The sequence below is a fragment of the Hibiscus syriacus genome, unplaced genomic scaffold (assembly GCF_006381635.1).
Source record: "Hibiscus syriacus cultivar Baekdansim isolate YM2019G1 unplaced genomic scaffold, ASM638163v2 tig00111387_pilon, whole genome shotgun sequence".
NCBI classification, from domain to species: domain Eukaryota; kingdom Viridiplantae; phylum Streptophyta; class Magnoliopsida; order Malvales; family Malvaceae; genus Hibiscus; species Hibiscus syriacus.
Genome location: NW_024063075.1, coordinates 140881 through 160653, shown reverse-complemented (window position 1 = coordinate 160653; position 19773 = coordinate 140881). Strand labels below are relative to the sequence as shown.

Below are 19773 nucleotides of genomic sequence, written 5' to 3'. Positions count from 1 at the left end.
AAAAATTTCAAATTATTTAAGTTGACAAATCGTATTTTATAACTCGAACTTATCTTTAAATTGTTTTGAGCCGAGTCAACTTTTATACCATTTATACATTTTTTTGACTTTATCTAACAATATATGATATATATATATATATATTTTTTATATTCTTTTCATATTATAATATTATTTAATATATCAAATACAACCTAAAATTATAAAAAGATTTTTAAAATATTATATTTTAAAGAAAAAATTATATTTAAAAAATATTTTGAAGGTAAAATATTGATGAGAGTATAAAGGATTTGAGAAACTGATTGAAAGAAAGAATTTTAAAACAATTACAGTCAAAATATCAAATTGGGTAAAACTGCAAAGTTAAGGAAATAAATAAGAGAGAGAGAGTATAATTTTAGTAAAAAAAAAATAAGAATTGAAGTTATATAGGTATTCTTTAATGGTATATGAAAATGTTGTTCAAATTTGATAAAAACGGACTTAAAATAAAGAAAACAAATTAAAGAAATAAGGAAATTATGAAAAATTGAGGACTAAATCGAAAAATAAAAAATTAATTATAAAAAATAGGAATTGAAAATAAATATGTATTTTACGATAGTTTCGGAGAATGCGATTCAAATTTGGTAAAGAAAGTAGACTTAAAATGAATGAGGAATTGAAAGAATAATGAAACCAAGGACTAAATCATAAAATTTTTAAAACACTTAGTCAAATTTTTAGTTTTTCAAATAATTTGAAATTTTCAAATTTTAACTAGACTATAACTTGAAAACTAAATCTATAATTTAAGGTGACTCGTATATAAAGGTGGCAATTTGGTCATTCAGATTGGGTTCGGCTCGAGTCATTTTGATTTAAGTCATTTTGGGTCTAGATTACTTAGGTTTAGACTCGTTTCGTATTTAGTTTGAGTCTATGGAAATTTTGTTTGGATCATGTATTGAGTCGAGTCAAAATCGAATCGATTGATATTTGGTTCAGGCTAATATCGAATCGGTTGGCTTCAAGTCGTGTCAATATCGGATCGGTTGGCTTTGGTTCAAGTCAACCATTAGATTTTTGGGTTAACTCGGATCGGTTTCAATTCGGGTCAACTTTTAGATTTTCGTGTCAATCTTTATATTTTTAGTTCAATCGTTATCGCTCTTTGTCATTATAACGTTTGGTGTTTCTCTTTATTACTTATAATTTATAAATTTTATATGAGTATATATTATCACATCTCAAATGCAGAGTTAGGAAATTTTAGTTTTAATCAATTGAACCAATAAATCTTTAAAATCAGTAATTTATATTAATTTATATTGTCACAGTTCAATTCAAAGCTAGAAATTATTTCAACAGACAGAGATGTCTTTTAACTGATGAAATATTATATTAAACCATTTAACTATTATTATAAGTGGTGGTTAACTAGTAGTACAATAAAAAATAAGAATAAAACATAGATTATTTTATGTTTATCAATTTTAAAATTATATAATAAAAAATTTATCTATTCATGTAGGCTCAATTATTGAGATAAAATCAGGTAGAAGTTTGATTCAGATTGGGTATGGATAAAGTAAATTCGAGTTACTTTCGGTTTGGATTTTTTCGGTTTGGGTTACTTTAGATTTAACTAAAATTCGGGTTGATTTCGATTGAATTCGGATTATTTCAAGTTTTGAATCAATTTTTAGTCATTATATTCGGATCTATATCAAATTTTGGATTGAATAAATCAATTCAAATAATCGAATACTTGTTAAATTTACTCTTATAACTTAACTCAAATAATTTTTTTTAAAAAAACATCGATTTCCCGAAAATAAATCAGTTTTGCTGTCCTCTAAATATGTGTAGTTTACATTAAGAAAAATATTGATACTGTTACATGTCCCGACTCCGATAAAATGCATCTTATGCGAGAGTTGCATCCCACTCATTGTATATAATATACACCTGAGAGGCACGCAATTATTTACCGTGTCCCTGCAACTCTCCGGAGGAGCTCTAACAATGGCGGATTCTTAGTAGCCAACGAAGACTTCAACTTTCCTTCTCTTCTTCGCAGCCTTTTATCTCATCACTCGCTGAAATGCGTTCAAAGGGCAAAATATCCTACTTTTACGACGGTATCATCATCTTCACTTCTCTCTTTCACTCCTCTCATTTTCACAATTCATCTTCCTCAACCTTTCCTTTCCTTTTCTTTTAATTTCTCTATAAAAAATTTAAAAAAACATTCTTTCTCTAATTACTATTTCCTTAATTTCCCTAAATCTTTCAAAACCCTAACTTTTGGCTTACCCCAGAAGAAAAGAAAGAAAATTTAAATATTTTTTGGTTCTTTGGCAGGTGATGTAGGGAGCGTTTACTTTGGTCCTAATCATCCAATGAAACCGCACCGGCTTTGTATGACTCACCATTTGGTCCTTGCCTATGACCTCCATAAAAAAATGGAAATTTTTGTCAGTTCCTCAAATATTCCAACCTTTCTCTAATTTCACTGGGAAAAAATTCTTTCTCTTCTTTACTGACTGTGTTCTTTCTTTCTTTCTTTGTTTAATGCAGCATCCCCACAAGGCTTACCCCGTTGAACTAGCTCAGTTCCATTCTGCTGATTATGTTGAGTTTTTACATCGAATTACTCCAGATACGCTGCATCTGTTCTCGAATGAATTGGTCAAATGTATGTATCACATTAGTTTCTCAATATTTTACATGGATGAAATGGTCCATCGTCGACTGAAAATAGTTTGTTAGGACACATTTGGACTGGGAAAAGCTATCTGCCTTGAGAATTTTGTATGAATGTTTGATGTTGGCAAAGTTTTTGAGTTTGGTATCATCATTAGCTGGGGTATGACTTTTGCTTATATTGTGCTATTAAACTTTTAAGACTTTGAATTAATTTGGAAACCTGTTTAGTCTTATTAATGCTCTGTTCATTTGTGATTTGTTTCTATTTTTTAAATTAATGGGTTAGCCTAATTCTAGTTGATGCATTTCACTGAGTTTACAGTTAGTTTAGTGCTTTATCTTGTCCAAGTGTTGAAAAGATGTTCTAAAAATTACCTCGTCCGAGATTGACGGTTATGATGTTTTTAAGATCAAAACATGGTATATTGATTTGGTACATATGATACTAGATCATGTCGTGTTCTAGCAGTGATATTGCTTCTTTTCTAATTTCAGTTCTCTCTATTTGCAGAGCTGCATGCCTTTTTCTTACTTATATGCTGTAGTTTAACTTGGTTATATAATCTGGTTTTAATGAAAATGTGAATATCCTTTGCGAATGAATTAGGTTATACTTTCTCTGATGTACATTGGCTTTATACTTCAATATTCATCCTTTTATCTTTTCATCCCAGACAATCTTGGAGAAGACTGCCCTGTCTTTGAAAACCTGTTTGAATTTTGTCAAATTTATGCTGGTGGCACAATAGGTAAACCCTAATTTGATAGGCTGTTACTGTTAACTTCATTTGTGCATTTCAGTCTAATTGGCTGTAATTTCTGGCAGATGCTGCACGAAGATTAAACAATCAACTATGTGATATTGCTATAAATTGGGCTGGTGGTTTACATCATGCCAAGAAATGCGAGGCATCTGGCTTTTGTTACATCAATGACTTGGTTTTGGGAATCTTGGAGCTTCTGAAGTATCATGCCCGTGTTCTGTATATTGACATAGATGTACATCATGGCGATGGCGTTGAAGAAGCCTTTTATTTCACTGACAGGTTGTTTGATCTTGTTTTTTAATTGTGAATTTAGCATAAGAACTGGATTATGCTTCATTTCAAAAGTTTGAAGCTCAGCTAAGTAGTCAAAATACTGTTTTTTTGTTTGTTTGTGTGTGTGTGTTTTGCTGCTGGCAGAATTATCCACTTGTATCTTTTTATTGTGTGTGTGTGGGGGGGGGGGATTATGTTCGTATAAGCATTTGCAAGATTAAAATTAGCTTTGCTTATTTTATGATACCGGTATGCGGCTTGCATGCATCTTTGAAATGCTATTTCAATTGTTGAACTTTTAATAATCAGGTTGCTAAATGCAATCTTTTAATCAAGTTGTTGAAACTCTATTATGACAGGGTGATGACAGTTAGTTTTCACAAGTACGGAGATATGTTCTTTCCTGGAACTGGTGATGTGAAGGTTATTGTCAATTCTCTGCTTCTATTTTCTCCCCTAATAATAACAGTAGGCTTCTTTTTTTTTTTTTACTTACTAATGGTGCTAGTCTTCTTTTTTTGCTTTCTCTTTGCAAACTTAGGGGAGAAAATTTCCTAGAATATTAACTTTTCAAGTTGCACTTCTTTATTAGAGAAATAAAACTAGTTTAGTTGCATCCTTCCTGTTACTTTCACCTTTTGCTTTCAGATTTTATAATTGAGGTTGATGAATTTATTATCTTCTTCATTTGTGACATCCTTTCTTCTGGATAGCTTTTATTGATAAATGCTAATATTATGCCAAGTTGATATCGGTTTGAAATACTGATACGAGTTGTATTGAAGGATATAGGAGAAAGAGAAGGCAAGTTCTATGCCATAAATGTCCCACTCAAGGATGGGATTGATGACACCAGCTTCAATAGATTGTTTAAGACAGTAAGTATCGAGTCAAAATCAATACATATAATAGAAAGGTAATTGCTTTTCTGTTTCTCGACTGCCATAGCTTTTAAACTATCATCTGCAAATATCTACCTTTTGTAGATTATTTCCAAGGTTGTTGAAATGTATCAACCAGGTGCAATAGTTCTTCAATGTGGGGCAGATTCTCTTGCCGGGGATCGCTTGGGCTGTTTCAACCTCTCGATTGATGGTATTTAAATTGACCTGCAAAGCAAGGACTATCCTCCCACCCCCTCCCTGAAATAATTGACGAATGTTGAAGTTGCTGATCTTATTTGCAGGACATGCTGAGTGTGTTAGAATTGTGAAGAAATTCAACCTACCTTTACTGGTATGCTGCTTGATTGATTAACCTTTTTAACTGCTTCAAGTAAGTGATATTTAAAGTACTGAGGAATATTTTATCCTACAGGTTACTGGAGGTGGAGGATACACAAAAGAAAATGTTGCACGTTGTTGGACTTTTTGAAACAGGAGTTCTTTTAGATACAGAACTTCCTAATGGTATGGTAGATAATCTTCTCTTGTTTTCTTGATACGCTATGACGACATTGGTATTTTTCCCATTCAACTTGGCGTGAGAACTGGGATTTGTAAATTAGTTTCTTAAAGCATCTATTTTATATGCCAACTCATTTATTGCCAATGCCAATAACCAAGGGTATTTATCTTCGTGTGAATGTTATGTTGATCCCTACATCTCTAAATGCGCTTGATATTGAAATGAGCTGGGTAATACATTTTCAAATGTCTTTGGTCAGTTTTTTTTGGACTTGTAGGTATGTTTTTGGTTGACAGTGCTTTAATATGTTTCGCTGGTTGTAAGATTGAGAAACTTACTTAAAAGTTTGATATCTTGTGCAGAAATCCCAGAAAATGAGTATATCAAATATTTTGCACCAGAGTGTTTGTTGAATATTCCAAATGGGCACATAGTACGTAATTGCACGATTAAAGTTCAAGGACTACATTACTTATTTCGGTCAATTGATTGGAAGCTATCAATGTCTGCAGATATATTTTCTTATATTTGGTAATCAAAGAAAACAAAACCCTCATAACCCCGTCTTTTGGTTGATTCTGCAGGAGAACTTAAATAGCAAATCATATCTTAGTACAATCAAGGTGCAAGTGTTGGAAAATCTTCGTTGCATCCAACATGCTCCGGGTGTACAGATGCAAGAGGTGAGTAGCAGATAATTGGTTTCCTCCTAAATCTGAATGTTGATAAGCTAGATTACTTGTCAAGGTGACTGGTTTTTCTGATTTTCAATGCATCCATCTTAAGGGGATCTTTTGGGATGTAAACATTCCTCGAAATATCGGCGGTCCAATTACTATAATCTGTTATGCAGGTTCCACCCGATTTCTATATTCCTGATTTTGATGAAGATGAGCAAAATCCTGATGAGCGCATGGACCGTAAGTTAAAATAGCATGTACCTTTGTGTTGTGGCCTCATGCTGTGCCTTAACTACCACTCATGCATACTTTCTGCCATTTTTTTCTTTTTTTTTCTTCTTTTTCTGCATCTAATGCATCTCTTTGCATTTTTCTCTGCAGAGCACGCTCAAGACAAGCAAATTCAGCGCGATGATGAATACTACGATGGTGACAACGATAATGATCATCACACGTCCATGTGAAGGTAGACTTGGCATAATTTTTTGTTAGGTAGTGTTAGTCCGCAATAGAAATTTGGCTTAATATAAAAAAAGTGTGCACACTATATTTTTTTCCCCAAAGTGGTGGCTAAAATTTTTTTCCCTGTCAATCCAAGTGTCTAATGTTACAAACATTACCACTTTAGGTGTCTCGTCCGTAACTGCCATTAAAAAGGTCTTTAAATGTCACGTGTCGCATTCAGATAATTTTGAAAATTTTATTTTTTTTTTAAAAACTTAAAAATACTATTATATTAAAAAACCCTAACTTTTTTTAGAAAAATATAAAGAAACCCTAAATTAAAATATTTAGTTATAATCCCCTAGGTGAAAATAGCACCCTTCAAACTAGCCTCCTCGCTGACCCTTTATCAGTTTCCTCTTCACCACTGTCGTTGCCGCCTTCTCCGCCAGTCGGTTCAATCGTTTTCAACTCATAGGAACTGTTATGAGTAGAACCACATCACTTCTTCCTTTCCTTGCTCTCCATCTTCTTGCTTCGGGCAATCTCATCTTCAAAAGCATTGATGATATCTTGTATCAGCTGCCGACGACTTGAAACAATTCAGGTGAAAAGGCTTGCAACATATTCGGTGTAAAGACCTTCTAACAGGGAGATTGGCGATTCAAAGATGCTCTGAACCATTTCTGTCGAAAACCCCATTCCCACCTGTGTGTTGACTGATAATATTCTCTGCAATTTACCACCTCGCCAACTCTCAAACACATTTGCTTTTCATTGTTATTATCATTTTTCTGTTTTGCTCTTCAATGGGTCAATGATGAATCTTAAAAAAATCTAAATTTTTAGATATATTTAGGGTTATTTGTTTTGTTTGTTCTAGGAAGAGAAGTTCTTTGCCTGTTTATGTTGAGTTCTGTTGTGCAAAAATTCTTGAATTGATGTAAGCTTGAACTTTGGATTTCCAAATCCCTCACCTGTGATTTAATAGCAAGACCAGCAATGTGTTGGTGGGTGAACGGTGGTGCCTCTACGGTAGAGGGTTTATTTTGGGGTATTTTTGAAATTTTAGAAAATTTTTAGGAGTTATTTAAAATAATAATAATATTTATTTTTTTAAATAAAATTTTCAAAATAATTTAAATGTGTCATGTATCATTTAATGAAATTTTTTTAAGGTCGAGTCCTTAAAATGATAACTTTTTATAATTTTATGCATCATGATTGACTTGGAAAAAAAAATTAGACACCGCTTTGGAAAACATGTTATAGTTTAGGTACTTATTTTTATATTAAGCATAAAAATTTAGCTAAGAACTCGTCAAAGGAAAAATTGTGGGAGGAACCATGCTATAATTGTTCATATTTTGTTTTCAAAATGGTTTTGACTGTATGTAGTCAGAATTCGCCTCAAACGTCTGAAGGATTTGATCAAATACAATGTTCAACTTTATTTTATATTATACATCTTTAAATTATTGCCTTGCCTTCGAGGTTATGCCATGCGATTCTTAATACCCCTGTTTGACAAAATTAACAAACCATTATTTCATATATATTTTTTCCTTTTGGACTTGACTATGAAAAGAAAATGTTAGCTTTGCCTGGTCTAGCTGCCAGTCATTGTCCGAGGTTCATGAAAATTAATAATCCAGATTTACTGTTTCAAGTAGAAGCCAGTTAACCCCTTTTGCAAAATCCATGGAACAGTAGCCCTTCTATAGCCCATGAATGACGTCATAGAACCTCTTTTGAAAAAAAACAAAAAACTAGTCTGGTCATGACGTCCGCTGTCATATTCGCTTCACGCCGTGTCCACTGAATCTTTGTTATGCTTCTTGAACCCACCTTGGATCATTCAGCATGTACACTAATTGAATCAGAGTAATCAATCTCCAAAAGAGTGTAAATGCAGCACTCACAGATATCAGACTACTAACAGCTGCTATTGCTGTCTGTATTGAGGCAAACTCATCGTAGCCATTGGATATCGTCTTCGCCATTACTTGGGTCGCTAGCATTTAGATGTTGAATTAGACCTTTAGTAAATGATAGAACATGTTTTACATATCTCTACAGAATCCATCTCATATTATATAATAGAATTTATGATATCATGAATGCATTTCAATCTCGGGTAATAATAGTGTTTTCCATGATTTGTTTCACTCTTCATCAAAAATGGGTCAGTTGCAAGGCTTTAATTACAATATTTATATATAAAGCCTTGGATCAAAGAAACATGAAGGCTGCTTCATTTCCTTTTTTTCCTTTCATAAAAACCTATGTCCATCCCAAAATCAAAACAAGAGATCCAGATCATTGTTAATGCCATAAACACTGATGATCTGGTGCATGAAGATGATGATGATGATCTGACATGACACGTCATCTCCCATTAGTCCCTTTTCTTGTTCTTTTTATTCTTCTTCTTTCTCCTTCTTGACGATCCCACTGACAATAAAAAATTATATGAAGCTAAAAGGCAGCAAAGACCAGGACACCAAATGCTTTCATTCTTCTTAAGTTAATAATTTAAGGAAAAAAAGTAAAGATTGAAGAATTTCAAGCAACCTCATCCGAGGTCCTCTCGGCCACTAAAAAGATTGCAGGAGTGGCTGCTGGACTGGCTTCCAATGTTCGACATGGTAGAATTTCGATCACTGCCACTGAACTCGTAAAAAATGTGTCATCCCAAGCCATCTCTGCTGCCCAAGGTGTGGTTACTAAGTTGAAGCATGGTGGAGTGGTGAGCATTGCCTCATGATTTCTTTTATTTCCATTTTCTTAGTTGATCTTTTCTTCTTCTAATTTTTTTTGTCGGTCGGAATTCAAAGGTTGAAGAAGAAATAAAGAAGGTGGCATACTTGACATTTTTGTAAGTAGAAAATGTCCATTTGATTCTGTTGTTCACCAACCTCTACACTAACCTAAAGCGAAAGTCATGTTCTTGAGATAATTGAAATAATAGTTAAAACTTTGTTCGAACGATTTTTGATAAACTCTTCGATACCTTTTTTTCATTAAATTTGTTGATGATCAGTGATGTATGAGAAAATGAAAAAATATTCAAGAATTCTTCTTTGAAGAGGTATTTCAATGTTGATGGCGATTCATGGAAGTTTCAGAGGAAAACGGCCAGCCTCGAGCTCGGTGGCGTCTCCGTAAGAGCGCACGCTTTAGATATTGTCAAGTCAGAGATTCAGTCCAGGCTTCTTCCTCTTTTATCATCGGTTGCTGGTAAACAACAGGTTCTTAATTCTCCTTCGGGTTGGACCCTGGTTGCCTGGAATTATCCTTACCGGGTTCGGAATTCGCTGAGGCTTTTGATTTAGCATCTAAATTTTTCCATAATGGACTTATTAATAGAAGGAAAATTACAAAACATGAAGATGCATACTAGATATGAAGGAGCTCTTCAAATCCACCAAAAGAAAATAAACAGATCAACAGGCACAGACATCATAGGTATGATGGCATTAAATATTGTTCAACAAATTCGTGTCGGATTCAATCTCATGTCGAAAAAGACCATGGACGTGAATATTCATAATATAATCTTCCCAGTCAATACTCTTGGAATCGAAGTTAAATTCAGCCGCGTCAATGCCTCTCTCTTCAGCCACCCTTTGCAGACTTGCAGTGTCTCCAAATTTCGGTCATCAAAGCTGCTTGGGAGAGAAGAAAACATTTTAAATGCTTATTTCTTATGACAGAAATGAAAGATGGTTAAATGTAGAACACAAAACTTACATCCCTGTGAAGAACACGTAAGGTTTGTAAAATTCTGCTAATCGAAGTAAATACTTAATTTTACGATCAAGATTTGTGTACATTTTCTTGAAACGTTGACAGGATAGTATATTGATCAAACAAAACACCTGAAAAAGAGATAAAAGCTATTGTGAAAAAAGGAACAATTTGGTGTAAAAATACTTTATAAAACTGAATACTAAAAACAACAAACCTTTAGTGGAAGCACATATTTGAGTTTGATGAATAGGAAGAATCTATGGGGTGTGCTAAATACTGTTCCTTCACTAACTTTCACAATCTTCCCATTTGTATCAATCCAGGGGTTTTTAGTGAAATAAAAACGCAAGAATCTATGAAAATCTGACAATTTCATAGGATTTCCTGACGTGGAACTGGTGTGGTAAATGGTCTCACGAGAACATTGAGGATCTGCATAATGAACTTGCATGGCCACAACCATGGCGTTTACCACCATATCTACTGGTATCTCTGCATTGATGTTTTCCACTTTCAGTTGTGATTAATCATGTCCTGTTAAAGGAAGAAATTCATGTTGACGTTTTACTGACCACATCAAGAGGAGAGTTAAGATCGCCAAGAAAAAAGGGCAATTTCCCCTTTCCGTAATCAACGACTCTATCAACGGTTCTGCATGTAAGAAGCCATGAATAAATTCCACAACTTCAATCGAGTCATATAAAGTAATAACTTGTATTAGTGTAAATACCTGACACCTTCAATCCAACCAGGAAAAGGTTGTTTATAACTACTTGTAACCATGGTCGGGTGTAAAATAACAAGAGGCAAATCCCTTTGAAGTTTCCTAAAACCATCTCCTCCATTGCCTTTGTAAATACGTATGTATTGAGCCACCCATTCAATTTTGCCCTGTATTAATACCAACCCTTCACTTCTTTTTTTGATAAATCATTTCACAATTTACTTTAATTTGGAGGCCCGACTCTTTCATTGCTAATTTTATTGTTTGGGGCACATTGATATCGTAGTTGCTCTAAGTTTTCTTCCATCATTCTCTTCTCTTCAAAGATGTCTATGTTACCCGTTCTACCATATGAAATCGTTTCTCCAAGATAACTCCTTGCTGCTCACCGCACACGTAAGCTAAAAGCATAACACATGAATTTCTTTTATTAATCTAGGATGATTACAAGTGATAATATTTATTCTAAAGATTATCAGTCATTTGACAGTGAATGCTCAAATGCCTTACAAACGTTGGTGCTCAAATCCGAGACCTTTAAAATAACAATCATCCTCTTAACCACTAAAATAACTTAATTTGTGCAAATTTGATAATTTGTTCTATCACCTTAAACAATTTTGTGCTTAAAATCTATGCACAAATTATACTTACACATTAATGTTTTTTTAATTAGATTTTCAATATGTAAAGAAGGTACAATTTTGTATATACCTCATCATGTAAGCACTATGTCACATACTTGTCATCTGAAGCTCTCAGAAGAAGGTAGAGCTTCTTTACATTTGGATGGAACCTTGATATCTTCTCCAAAAAGACTAAAAGTCATGGTTGAAACATTAAATAATTAAATATTTTCCTTAAATATGATATATCTCATTGAATAAAAGAATATCTTTCTTTCTCATTGAATATGATCACATGTGTAGGCCTCTTGCCTTCCAACTTGCAAGTGATGATTCAACGGTGTTTGCTGCCTTGGACATGAGTTCCAAGATTCTCTGCGCATATGCATATGTTTATTCTGGTCGTGATTCTAATGCAAATAATATTTTCTAGAGTATCTTTCTGTTCTACCCACCAGGTTGATAATTCCTTTTTAGCTTCTTTTTTTTTAATAACGAATATTGTGCGATTGTTGAGTCTCGACTTTCATTGTTTTTCTGGTGTATTTTCTTTGTCTTACGTAGCTTGTTGGAACAAGAAGTGGCTTTAGATACCAATTGTGATGTCTTGAAGAAAAGAGAAAGATTTCAGAGGTATAGAGGTAAGAGAATTCAAAGTTTTGTTTCAAGTAAATTCATATAACATTGATTGAATCAGATATCCCTATTATATAGTAACAACCCAATTAACATTATCCTTTTGGGTTAATACATGTACCCAAAATTGTGAGCCAAAATAACAAGACTATTTCTCATAATGGGTCGCGCAATGGACTAATCCAACAACCTAATTGGTGCTTCAAACAAATATGATGTCCTTGGCTTCTCCTTGAATTATGTAACACTTAGGCGAGCCTTCCTCCTGCTCGATGCAAAATAGGTTTTGATCCTTTATCCATCAATTCGCCCCTTTCATCAGAAAACTCTAAGTCAACCTCTATAGTCATAACACAACCTTTTACTAAAGAAAAGATCTGACTATACGTAATCACCAATAAAATAAATAAATGTCGTGATTGTTTTTGTGTAAACACAAAAACGACTGTAAAAGTATACAAAAAAACATAACAAAAGCCATAAAGATCTTGCTATAAGATGTTACGAGCCTAGAAGGAAAAAGTGGAGAATTAGGGTTCATGAACATCACGAGATTGTTGAAATATACAGAAATTATTAAATTTATTTAAAAATTCAAAAAACAACATCGAAAGTATTTAAACATTAGTGAGAGTATTAACATTTATATAATAATCAAAAGAATAATTACAAAATGATTAATACTTCAAAAATATTTAGAATTGTTTAAGATAATATTAAAATTTTAGAAAATATATTAAAAAATTTAGACATCTTCATCGGTGAAATCTTCGGTTGTCAAGTACGAGATAAATTTCATATAAAAAGTGAAGTATGAATCTTGATTGATCCACCTGAATTAAGTTAAACCCATAGAGTGCAAATGAGTTAAAAAAAAAAAAAAGAAGAGAGAGAGAGACATGGATAATATTATACAAACATAGAGAGGATAATTAGTCACTGAAGGTTTTTATCAAGTTCATGGGATAGAATATACTTTTTCTCTTATGATTAAATTCATCAAAATCTTGCTCGCAATAGATATATTTCATTATTATAAAATTTAATTGAATGATGTTAAAATAGTTTCTCTTAAGTGGGAGACTCGAAGAGGATATGCACATAACACAAAATAAACATATTTAGCCTAAAAGATGCTGGAAAAGTATACAAGATACGAAAATGGATTCTATGGAGCTTCTAGAAGTTGAAATCTTCATTCTAATGGTGTAATCAAAAATAAAAATGAATCTTGTTTTTACAAGAGCTATTACATTCTTGATGTTGTATAACATGCTTATATATAGTAGGAAATGACACCAGTTATAAACAATAAAAGAGTAGAACAAATCCCATGCTTATTTATAAATGTAACTCCATTTGTGTCAACATATGTTTCATCTGAATACAGGAAAAGGGAAGTAAATCACATTCCCCACTTGATGAAGCTAAATCGACAACTCAATGAAGGATCCAACAGTTATCAATAAAATACAAATCACAGTGATAACCTTACAAGGAGAGAAGATCAATATGACAATTTCATCACATCCATTCAACCTTCCTCTCCAAACTCCTTCGTAAATCTTTCATGGACCTCAAGATCAGCTTTGCTCACCGTTGGCCTTTGTCTTGCCAGCACCTTATCAAAATCTGATTTCGAAATAGGTGGTGGAAGGATCTGCATGGGCAGTAAATAATGTAAAAGTAATTTTAGTCGATGCTAACCATGTTCCAATATTTTTTTTATTGCATATGGTAATAATGTTCCAGCATGTCTTCTGGATAATCCAATCTCAGACATGGTAAATAACTAAATAGACACTTGATCTCAATGCATTCTCCTAAAGAAAGGATGAATGCAGATAAAAAATATCACAAATAAATGAATCACAAAGAATACATAGGAACAGGGACACAATGGTAAGAACACAACTAAGCAACCTGATACCTGTGCTGCAAGTCCTTTTGCTGCCAATTCCTGCATAGTAATTTGGACAGCACCAGATTGCTTTGGTCCACATGGAATCCACATATCATTGGGTGTCTTGAAGAAAAACATGGCATCTTGGGTTTTTCGAACAGGTTCAAAAAGTACATCCTTAACCTGTCCAGACATAAAACAAACAAAAACACACAAGTTAAAAGACTCACTGGCAAGATATAATTCAGAGAAGACGAAGATATAATGATCAAGAACAACATTGCTCCAAATATTCATTTTCTTGGAGTATCCCTGTCCAACACACATTCATAAATTAATATAGGTATATGACCCTTCAAGGAACCTCCAAACACATGAAAAACTTGAGGGGGAAATTGAAAATAACCACAGGACATGTCCCTGTATTAGACACACCTGAGTCCAAGTATTATAAGATCAAGCATCTTGATTTTGTACTGAACTTACACAAACAGATATGTCTGACCCTGAAAACCCCTCCGTCCGGCGTGCTAAGTTTTCAAAATCACTTTCAGTCAAGTTGTGAGGCGTATCACCTAAATGCACCTGTTGTAATTAATTTTATCAAGAAAAGATAGCATTGTCAAAAATGGCAGCCGTTGAATAACTCTTCGGAAAAACAATACAAGCCAAGAATTTTTCTTCTCTTTTTTCAAAATATATAATATACGCATATATATTCTTAATAAAGGTCAAGTACTTTGAACATATGTTGCCGAGCCTTCAAATCTGGGAGAGGAATGTAAATACGCTTATCAAAACGCCGGCGGATGGCCTATAAGAACAAATATTTAGTAAAAATTGGATATCCACCTTTTACTGATTCAGGGTAAATATATGGAAGTTATATTCTAATATTCTCCTACCTGATCTAGTGCATAGGGAGTATTTGTTGCTGCAAGAACTAGGACCTTCTGATCATTATTTCCTACACCCTAAAACATAAAAAGCACAAAGTTCAAAGTTCATTCATCGATGTCAAATCTTGGAGGGTATCATAAATCAATTTGTCAAATCTAGCAGAGACAAATAAGATACGAGTACTGTGGAATACAAATACAGCATGGAAATTTCCAAAAATTAGGATACAGATGGTAGCATGCTGCAGAACACAACAAAAAGCATCTTTCATAAATATATACTGGATAAACTCAAAAAAAATACACTTAAAAGTTTTTCTAAATGCATAGTAATTGAGAAAACTTATCAGAATTCAGAACTTCCTAGGTAATTCACTTACTATGCACAACTCCTGTAAATGGTTTGAAAGATCTTCAAAATGTTTATTTAAAGCAATTCAAATTTTGGACTAGTATTACATATTTATTAAGTGCTAACTGTTCTCCACAAAAAAATGCTCAGTGATTATAAGTATGTAGACCATGAGAATATAATATCTTGAGAAGATTTGGGGAAAATATATTATAGGAATTCCTTTTAGCAATTTAAATGCAGTAAAAAATACCTGCATCTGCACAAGAAGTTCAGTTTTGATACGTCTTGATGCTTCACTCTCATTGCCCTCTCCACGCTGGCCGCACAAGGAATCTATTTCATCAATGAAAATAATGGAAGGAGCACTATCACGAGCCATCTGGAAAAGGTTTGAAACCAGCTTTTCACTTTCCCCCATCCACTTTGATACAAGATCCGATGACGAAATACTAGCAGAAGAGGAAAAGAATAAAAAATTATAAGATAAACAAGCAGAAACCTAGCGTGCAAGCACATAAACAGAACAATTGTATATAAGAGACTAACTACCAAAGATGTTTTTAAAGCCTACTGATATGAACTAAACAAATATGAAAACCTAGGTTAAAGAAAGCGAAAAATATAATTCTTCCCCAGAAATCCTAAAATTCATAATACAAAATCCTAGATCATAAAAACAGAAAAAAGCACATGAAAATGATGGGGCTCTGCAGTGGCTGTATCACCATTATTTGGTTACAAATATCATAACACATTTGTGACATAACTACCTTACTACTGCCATTACAATCCAGTGATGCATATACAATGGAGTCCTTCCCTACTACTGCCACCTCTCCCTTTCTCCCAATAACAGCAAAGTGACAACTGCTTCACGAGGGAATGCTAGATGATGATTAAGGATAGTTTTTTCTCCTTTTTTTTAATTATTCATATGCATCTTAAAACTTAACACAAGTGAATGGTCTCAAACTCAGAAGAGGACTAGTAAGTATTTTCTTATGGGCAGATAAATAGGTAGAATATGTGCCACTCAGTATATTACCTAAAAAATGTAGAGTCCGCTTCAGTTGCAACTGCCTTGGCCAAGTATGACTTCCCAGTCCCAGGTGGCCCATACAACAGAAAAGCTCTCCATGGCCTTCTTTTTCCTGAAAGAGATAAAAGTATGAAAATTTTACAAAACCAACCCATTCATATCCCTGCATAGGAAATGGTAATTAATAATGTTGAACAAGCGCTAAAAGGAGAGAAGATATTAGATTAAGTGGGTTTCTATTCATCTAGCAATACATTTGAAGCAAACATAAAAGAAAATCTAGAAGGGCCAAGAGGATATCCATTAACCAATTACATCAAGATAAAAAACGGTGGAAATATAAGGATTCTGATGCAGATCAAGCACTTTTTTTTCTGACCAGAACTCAACCTTGACTAATCCAATACATGACTTTGGTTTTATCCACATGGGGTAAGACAAACTTTTGGATAGATGGAAAATGAGCCGAGTTTAAATTGAATCACCAATCCTCCTCATAACAGAACAGATCTATAAAATAAATTAGAAACTTTTACCTTTAGAAACCAAATTAATTTTTTATCATATGTTTACAATGGCAATGACACCTTCAAAGGAGGTAGAATATTGGTGCAAGCAACAGTTTCTAACAAGAAATTGACAATAACAGAGGCAGAAAGCAGTCTCTAATAAGATGATGTCAGAGGTTGATTTTTACATTTATATATTGAGAAGTTGAGCATTAAAATCATGATGATATGATGTTATTAGTATGGTTATATCAAACAGTTGACCCAAACAAAGGAAGAATTTCACAAGCAACAATACGTTCTCAAATTAACTCCTCTGATATCCAACAGTTCACCAGTAACATTGCTTGTACTATTCCAGGAAACAACTCAATCATTGCAAGAAAAATGATAGCAAAAGATGTCACAAGTGGCTAATCAAATAATTCTATTCTATAATATCTCATCGCATTCAACGGGAACAGTGCAACAGATATATAATAGGCAACACATATATAATAAGACCTATATTAGTTTGCATAAAAGCAAAATACGAAGCAATATGCATTGTACCTCATGGTTATTCTAAACAATTACACTTAGGATGAACAATCTCAAGCAACTAACAACTTCAACAATTACTTAATATTGAAACAAAGTTAGGCACACTCCATTATCGCAAATAACCTCAACAAGCATGCATGATTACCCTATCAAATATCAACAACAGAATCACACCTTTCTCATTATAACTATCAACCAAGCTCTTTTCTAGCACATACAGACACAGTCAAGAAAGAATAAATTTCTTAACAGTTTCACCAATTGACACGATTAAGCCATTTCAATAAGCGGTAAGTAACGCAAAAGTCTAGCAAAACTCACTAATTTTAAAGCTGAAAATCATAATCATCGTTAACAAAGCATATAAATAAAAAACATTAAACCATGAAATTCATATGTAGTATAACAATCAATAATATATCAATTGCATCATAACAACCGGTTACTAAAATCCAGCTAAAGCAATCTTCTCAAAATCAAGTTCAAAACCCCTAAAATTCCTCCGAAAAATGAAAAAGCTAACCTGTAAAAAACTGAGGAAACTTGACTGGCAAAATAACAGCTTCTTGCAAAGCCTGCTTAGCACTTTCTAAGCCAGCCACATCGTTCCACTTAACGTTAGGCTTTTCCCTAATAATAGCCGAATTAAGCCCAGATCTCAACTTAGCCTGTTCCGGATCCTCCCCATCACCGCCTTCTCCACCGCCACTGCCATTCTTGGGCTTACTTTTGGGGCGGGTAGCAACAGCAGCATCCCCGTTAGAAGCGGGTCCAGGCCCTCCTTCATCGAGAACGGCACGGATCTCCTCGGCACGGCGTAAATACTCGGTGAACTTCTGTGTAATTGCTTCCCTAATTTTGGGGTTCTTCTCGTATTTCAAATGGGTCTTGAAATACTCAAGTGCGTTCATGTATAAAGGAAAGGCTTTGCTATAGTTCCCTGCATTATCTTCTTGTACCGCTTGCTTCACGTACTCGATCGCTTGCTCTTTGAAATTGCTATACATATCTTTCTTTTCTTTCTCTGGGTAATTTTATTTCTTCAATGAAATTTCATGAGAGAAATCAAATTGTTCTTTTTCCCCTTTTCCCTAATCAGTTTTAGGAGATTTTGAGAGCTAGAAAAAGGGATCGAAATTCGAAAGAGAGACAGAGAAAAACCAGAATTTTGATCGTCAAAACAAAACTCAAAGGCAAGCATGTGAAAGTGAAATCCACTTCCTCTTTTTAATTTCAATTTGTCTAATTGCCTTTTAGATTAGGGGTAGGAAAGTTTAACCGTAAAAAGACGAAGGTTCCTCCCGATTTTTCTTTTTCTTTTTAAATAAGTTTAAATATACTTTTTTAGTGTTTGAATATTTTCAAGTTGGTGTCTAAATTATTTATTTCTCAAATTGATATTTTAATTATGTATTTTTTAAAATTAATATTTAAAGAAATTTTATTTTTAAATTAATATTTAAATTTTAATTCTATTTAATGTTTTGATATTTTTTATTAAAAAGGTTAATTTTAGGGTAAACTATATAATTGGCTACTTAAATATTTAACCCTTTTAATTTTAATTCGATCTTTTAATTTTGTCAATCAAATTACCTAACTATATAGTTGAATTCAATCAATCCACTTGTAGTTAATATCTAACGGAAATGTTGGTGTGACAATTAATAAAAGGCTTAATACCTAAATAATTTCCCAAACTATAACGTTTTTTTTAATAGGTGACTAAACTATTTTTTGACTCATCTCGGTTCGAAAATGACGTTAATTTTCTATGTTAAGTGAAACGATCTTGGTGATTTTGAATTTTATTTTTTTAAAAAAAATATTAAAATTGTAACACCCTCAACCCGTACCCGACCCGGATATGAATCTGAGGTGTCACATTGACTTTTCAAAACATTTACTTGTACAAAATAGTGAATAATTTTAAATCTTCCACTAAATACAATTTAATAATTTACATAAATTATCTCAAAACGGTTTATAAAACTTATTAGCGCATAAACGGTTTAAAGCTTTAGTTATATGCCGACACAATCAGTATTACAAAATACATACCATTCAATTCTTTTCTGATCTGATCTTTGGAAAGGAGAAACTGACTTATCTTGCTTAACTTTACTCCTTCTTCTTCTCGAAATCTACGTGTGAAACAATCACACGCTAAGTCGTTGACTTAGTGAGGCATATAAAACATGTAATAGAAACCATAGAACATTTAACATAATAGAATGCATACATGTACATATGCCATCATTATCAGCATCATTATCATGATCTCTATCAGTATCATTAATCCATTTAAAACATGCCATCTTGTACTTAACCTTTGTAACATATCATATAATACATTTCACCAAGCAATACACACAGTATCACATATAAATCATGTAATATATTTCATATAACAAAGCATATACATCACATACAATGTATTTATGTTATCTATTTAATAACCCATGTATTAGCCCATGTATACTTTTGATATCTTTTGTAGGCCCATGTATAATACTGATTC

At 33.2% G+C, this 19773-nt stretch overlaps 2 protein-coding genes and 1 pseudogene across 2 annotated transcripts; 1 reads left to right on the top strand and 2 right to left on the bottom strand.

Annotated features, from left to right (window-relative positions):
* The first annotated feature begins 1944 nt into the window (after positions 1-1944).
* On the top strand, positions 1945-6450 carry LOC120159922 (histone deacetylase 9-like). The gene is given in 15 exon segments (XM_039170423.1): positions 1945-2126; positions 2350-2462; positions 2566-2683; positions 3369-3443; positions 3521-3740; positions 4094-4157; positions 4520-4612; positions 4721-4829; positions 4921-4970; positions 5052-5102; positions 5104-5143; positions 5504-5574; positions 5726-5824; positions 5995-6061; positions 6203-6450. Coding segments are annotated over 15 exon segments (1290 nt in total). The 5' UTR covers positions 1945-2089; the 3' UTR covers positions 6286-6450.
* A 3294-nt stretch (positions 6451-9744) lies between these two features.
* Positions 9745-11751, bottom strand: LOC120159912 (annotated as a pseudogene).
* Positions 11752-13326: 1575 nt separating this feature from the next.
* LOC120159921 (protein SUPPRESSOR OF K(+) TRANSPORT GROWTH DEFECT 1) lies at positions 13327-18439 on the bottom strand. Its single transcript, XM_039170422.1, has 8 exons — positions 17776-18439; positions 16207-16312; positions 15412-15610; positions 14813-14881; positions 14647-14721; positions 14394-14492; positions 13935-14090; positions 13327-13664 (listed from the first exon to the last, which is right to left on the bottom strand). Exons 1-8 carry the CDS (start codon positions 18257-18259, stop codon positions 13539-13541), a joined length of 1314 nt encoding a protein of 437 aa, XP_039026353.1. The 5' UTR covers positions 18260-18439; the 3' UTR covers positions 13327-13538.
* Between the last annotated feature and the right edge of the window lie 1334 nt (positions 18440-19773).